Source organism: Ixodes scapularis, unplaced genomic scaffold, assembly GCF_016920785.2.
Source record: "Ixodes scapularis isolate PalLabHiFi unplaced genomic scaffold, ASM1692078v2 PGA_scaffold9__187_contigs__length_104089568, whole genome shotgun sequence".
In the NCBI taxonomy this organism is placed as follows: domain Eukaryota; kingdom Metazoa; phylum Arthropoda; class Arachnida; order Ixodida; family Ixodidae; genus Ixodes; species Ixodes scapularis.
This window is the reverse complement of record NW_024609884.1, coordinates 31,803,901-31,809,898: the sequence shown is the minus strand read 5'-3', so window position 1 is coordinate 31,809,898 and position 5,998 is coordinate 31,803,901. Positions and strand designations below refer to the sequence as shown.

The window sequence follows — 5,998 nt, the reverse complement described above, 5'->3', positions numbered from 1 at the left end:
AGCGCCACCTAACCCATATAAATTATACTTTAGTGATTGCGCCAATTTTTTAAGTCGGCAAAAGAAAGGAAAAAAAAGTATTTTTAGTTGTTTTCCTGTTTAGGCACTGTTGCCTTTCTGCAGTATCTGTCACTCCTTAAAGTCAAATATTTGCGAGCATAACGCGGCATTACAACGCAATGAGGCGCATCGAGTTTTGGAACAGCCTATTTATCGGGTCTATTTATCCACGGAAAAATAAAATGAATCATCAACTACACATATTGGCAAGAACACGTAAAACGCTACAGGGAATGGTTGACAATAAAACATAGTGAACACACCAGAACACTTTTTTAATACATGTACTGATAATGTACAAAATACAAAAGATGCATTTCCAGTTCTTCATTCAATATCACTGGCTGAAAAAGAATTACGGTACTCATATTTACAGTAAGAAAAAAGGGACATGACAAAACCTGTAGGCAGATCGGGCTACTATTTACAAGCTTACATTATGTTAAAGAAATCTTGTTATACAATGCTGTGATGGCAATAAAACTTTAAACACATGACAACTTACATAACTAATTAAGCTACTACACGAAATCCACATCCTGCATACACAAGGCACCCTGATATTTCATTGTATGAAACCCAGCACGTTAGTTCAATTCAAAAAGGAGAGATCACAACTGGACTGTTACTTCATAGTTTACATCCACAATTTTCAAAATCATTTAAAAATGGATGCTGTGACTGGCAAGTTAATGAGTTCTGAAACGAATGCAACTTTGTTTGAGTGCAACACTGCTATACATGCCGCAAGGAGATATTCGAAAACAATGTTCATGATTGTTACATCACATTAAACCTCAAAAAAACTTGTTGAAGGGGCTGTTATTTTTTAAACTTGCTCCCTCTCATAATACCAATTATTGTCAGCCGTCGTCATTCACAGAGCCCCTGCAGTTTAGTGAGAGGTGAGAATTTATCTGTTCTTGCATGGCACAGGCTATAGATGGCACACACGCCTAATAATAATCATTACGTCGCTCGCGCCCATTCCTAGAATGTCGTTCGTGGTCTCGCTCATTGTGCTGCCCACGATCAGTGATAAGAGAGCGCATGCGCTCCTTGTCGGAATGCTTTTCTCTGCTGGGCGAGGCTCTTCTCTGGCGTGTCTGCCTCCGAGACTTGCTTTGAGTAGACTCGTCATGAGAGATTCCCTTGACTCGGCTGTGAAATGCATTGTCTTCGATTTCCCGTTGGATTTTTCGCGAAGACTCCAAGTGGCGAATTTTGCCATCTAAAAAAAAAAGAAAAAAAAAAAAAAAAAAAAGGGCCAAGTTAACATTTTATTGCATAAAATAAACAATTTTAATAACTGCCATTGTAAAAGTAATATTTCAGCATATTTGGTAAGATACAGTAATTCAATACATTTCCAGAGAACTTGATGCAAATTTCTATCGACCATGCAGCGTGCGACAATATCATGCGATAATGAGCAGACTTTTCAGGGCAGCCGACAGTAGAGTCCACAAAATTCACCCAAAATACTTGCTGCAACACAAAGATTATATGTAGCACAACTGTCCTCTAAGGGGTGGAAATGTACTGCATTAGACACATTCCATAATAGGGAGGCCTGGCTAGAATCAAAAGGTAAAAACAAGGCTATTGTGGTGTGGCCTATTACTTGGCCACAGGAATATCCTTTTCACCGAGATTTCTTCACATTGTCATGTAGGGCAAATATAACAAAGCTAAATAGCCAAAAAAAAAATAATAAAGAAAACTTTAGTAAGACTAATTTTTGCTTACAAAGAATAGCTAGCCATTGGTATTTGCAACGAGAAATCCTGGTGAGGGGAGTGTGAAGCAAGCATGTAACAAATGGACACTTTTCATAAATCCATTGAGCAGTATTGGCGGTCGCCATCACTTGAGCACGAAGCTTCTCATTAGATCAGGGTCCTCGAAGAAACACTGATGCAACCCTCACCCAATATAAGTGCCCGGAGTATGTACCCAAACAATGGCAGACTCAAATAACTGCCACAACTACTAGATGGTGCACTGCTGAAAAGTGCCTATTGAGCTACATGAAATACTTATGTGGCAACAATTGAAGCCGTTTTGCTCCTGACCAAAAGGCATTAAATGGTAGTGGCACTAAACACTTTTGCGAAGCTTCACATATTCACAGGACATCCGTGGCTTTCCACAGTTAAAGAGGTACTCCGGCGATTTCTTCACGGTCCCCGGTTTGCCTGAAAATTTGCTTAACACATCAATGAACACCGCTGAAATAATATCCCAAATATCAGGTCAAAATATTTGTTTTTTTGAGAAGTTATTGAATTTACAACTTTGGTCCTCACTGTGTCTTAGAGTGCAGCTCTTAGGCACCCGTTTCCAACTTGAGCGGCGTCGCCTTCGGCGTCAGCGTAACCTCGTGGTGCATTATGGGAAACATCCCATAATGCACCGCGCTGAAACGTCACGAGAGGTTTCGGCGCGGTGCCGAAACATCAATCGCGACGGAACGTCACCACGTTTCGACACCGCGTCAAAACGTCGCGTGACGACGCGCGTTTCGCGCATGAAAGGAGGAGAGGGTACGGATGAGGAAGACGGGCATACCCTTCCCTCCTTCTCCTCAAGAGCTGCGCTCTGAATTGGCAAGGAAGTGTAAGTATCTAATTTTTTTTTTTTTTTTTCAAACTGGAAGTTTTTGCTGGCAACAACGAAAAAGTGACGCCTGTGGAAGGCATTTGTTGACTCTTTGGAGTGTAGATTTTGTTCCCAACTGATTCCAAGCAGTTTCATGGTGTCAAATGAATCCTCCGTAAGCTCGCTCCAGTCCCCGTGCACTAGTACGGAACAAATGCTTGCCAAAGTCTATTTTTTAGACTGCTTGCTCGACTTGCAAGCCTGCCTTCCACTGACGTCACACCACTGGAAAGTGCGGGAATATTTTAATGTTAGTTTTTGCAACACTTTTATTTGCCGATTTCACAACCACTATTATGAATTTCGTGATACTAAATAGCATACCAAAAAGGGTAAATGCCTTGGAATCATAGTCAGTTCGGGTAGCTCAAAAAATCGCCGGAGTACACCCTTTAAAAAACCACTGAAAAGAAAAAAAAATGTTTTTATTAAAGTCTGGTTCAGACATGCGTGTCAAGAAATGAATTTTACACGAAAAAAAAAAAAAAACAGCCCCACTTCCTAGAGCAACATTGACGGCACAAAACGCAGTTTAGTCGATAGTCACCTCCTTTCCACTTTTCTCTCTTGGCATTTTGGGCACGTGGAGGAGGTGGATCGGCTTGGGCACGAGGTGGAGAGAGCATATGACCATCTCGTTGAGGTGGAAAGAGTGTATGACCATTCCGTGAAGTCATGGACTTTGCGCGCAGGATTTGAAATAAATCTTGCGCCGTCAATATTGCTTTAAAATCTATCTTTTTTTTGCGTAAAATTCATTTTTTGACACGCGTGTCCCAACCACTGTTAAAATTTTTTCTTTCTTTTTTCTTTTCAGTGGTTCTTTAAGGTCATCAGTCAGGGTATAAACTTGTTGCCGTATAAGCTGTCCTTTTGATTTAAAAAGAGGACACCAAAACCCAATACATTATTTAATGATAATTATTCTATGAAATGTTGTCATTCCTCACTCGAACCTGCGACGTCGTCCATGTGCCTTTTTGGTTGCTTCGTCACTTCACTTTTGGTTTGTGAATCCTTCTTTGGCTTCTTGGGCTTGTGAACACTGGATTGAGTTTTCTTGTCTTTCCCTTTTTTACTTTTCTTAGCACCTGCAAAAAAAAAAAAGTTTTCAACGACAAATGACTACATAAAACAAAAAGCAATTAACACAACAGAATTGAGATGAAGAAAAGGAAAAAAAAATAATGTAGACGTTTATAGTTGGTGACCGGTTAAGAGTTCAGGGTTGGTGACCGGTTAAGAGTTCACTTTAGCAGAGCAAACGCTGGAGAAGTCGCCTCCTCTCCAGTGTTCTCTTTTAACCCTTTAACTCTTTCCTGACAGCCGCCATAGGCCATTGATCACCGGTGATCGATGGATTCCAAGCGAAATCAAGAATTAAATTTAGTGCTATTCAAGAAATTAAATTCAGCTATCCACAATATCGTGGATAGCCGAAGAACGCTAGTTTCGGTTTCAAAGTAGGTTTAAGCTCTATCATAAAGTGATGGGCTGTCAAAGAGGGTCCAGGGAATGGTGGTTGCACCTGTCTAACATGGCTAACTGCTTGCATTAGTCCTCGTAACAAAGATGGCATTATTTACAGAATTCAACTGTCCTGTTGCATATTTTTTAGACCACAAGAGCTCTGGGGACACTTTAAATTAGATGTGTCGATAAGCATCATTTTTGTTTTTATCCGGGATTTTGTGCACGAACGTCGTTCAAAGCCCACCCTTGGCGGAGGCCGTGGGCTGGCCTTCGGCACCCAATACCCGGTATTTTTCTTATACTCTCAGATGTTATGGGAGGGGGACCAAATAAATCCCTTTCGGTATAACTCACGCATCGGTAACCCCAACAACGCGCCTCATCGCCCGCAGATCACTGTGGTCATCTGCTGGTGGTGTCTGAAACACCGAATACCCCCCTGCAAACATCTAACCGTTAGAATCTTAATGCCGGCTCTTCCTAAGCCCAAATCCAAAAGGGCCCTGGCACTCTTCCGGGACCGCACGCCCCGGCAGTTCATAGTTACACTAGTCACCACGGGAGGCGATGTGTCTTCGCCCTGCACCAATGTAAGGAAATCGGGCACGGAATACGTGGCCACTTTCCTCTCGTGTGCCACATCAGGAGTGGAGTAGGTCCCCACGACTTGGGCATCAACCACTACACACTGCGAGCCCCGCCCTATAACCAAATCCGGCACATACCTACTTTGAGGCGAGTGGTACTCCGGCTCCACGAGGACTTTTCAGCTCTTTTCTTTGAGCTCTTGGGCTACATAAGACACAATGCAGTTGTGCCTCTTGATTCTCGCACTGAGTCCTGAAGCAGTTTTGTGAGATATGCCCAAGCGACTCCGGGGACTGGCAACCGGCCCGACACTGGTTAGGGACACTCCCCTCCATCGTTTTGTTCGCGTTAGGTTGGGAAACACGTTAATCCGGAATTTCATCATGTCGATGAACTGCCTGCCAGTCACCAAAGTGGTTCCCTCGCCCACCCAACTGGTGGCAGCTGGAACCCTTCCGCAGTCCTCGAGTGCCGCACCATCGACACTGCTATGAAGAGCTTGTGTCCAGAATTTGTGAACGGACTGTTTGGACACCAACATCTCGCCCTTATAGTTACAGGACCTACTTAACCGGTTCTTCAAATCCAGTAAATGTGGCAGACTCAAGGCAGCCAGGCAAACGGGGTGGGAGGAGGCACTTAGGCCTCCCAGTCTTCTGAGCGCCATGCCTGGTATGACCGTCCACAAACATGTAACCCCTAACCCCCCCTTCCACCACATGAGCGTAAAAATAACCCAGTGGCGTGTCATGTGGCAATGCCAACCTCTTCCTAATAGATACTCTAATCAAGAGGTCGATTTCACGAGGGTTCCTAAGGTCCAGGGTCCACGAACCAGCCGATGGTAGAGCCTAGGTAGGAGATAGTATCTCAAGACTACCATTCGCTGCTGTGGTTTTAATGGAGCCCTCTTAATCCTAGCCAGCAGCTCAACAACATCCTGCTGGATCGGAAGATCCCTCGTCGTCCCTTGGGGTCGAACATAATTCCGAGATATTTCGACGTGGAAGTTAGGTCCTGTTTGGGAAGCTCCCTGCTGGCTACATTGAAGGTGCAGGTAGTATCAACCTTCATCTTCTTGACCTTCCCAGAGGGCAACAACGCCACGATGAATGACTTGCCTTCCTTCACCTCCAGGCCTCTCGGGCTAAGATAGCCTTCGAGCTCAGAGAGCCTTTCTTGCAACCCCATAGGGGTTGACGTAAAGATTAACAAA

General features: G+C 43.7%; 1 protein-coding gene across 5 annotated transcripts in view; it reads right to left on the bottom strand.

The window, feature by feature from the left end:
- Positions 1-311: 311 nt before the first annotated feature.
- Positions 312-5,998, bottom strand: part of LOC8034360 (pre-mRNA-splicing factor CWC22 homolog) — a 35,387-nt gene continuing 29,700 nt past the window's right edge. For 3 of the 5 annotated variants that reach the window (XM_029968482.4, XM_029968483.4, XM_029968485.4), the window contains 2 exons: positions 3,672-3,812; positions 312-1,291 (listed from right to left, as the gene is read on the bottom strand). In XM_029968482.4, the coding sequence (XP_029824342.2) occupies positions 1,017-1,291; positions 3,672-3,812 (416 nt within the window). In that variant the 3' untranslated portion in view covers positions 312-1,016. The remainder of the gene's footprint in view (positions 1,292-3,671; positions 3,813-5,998) is intronic. The other 2 variants (XM_029968484.4, XM_040498563.2) reach the window with 1 other exon arrangement.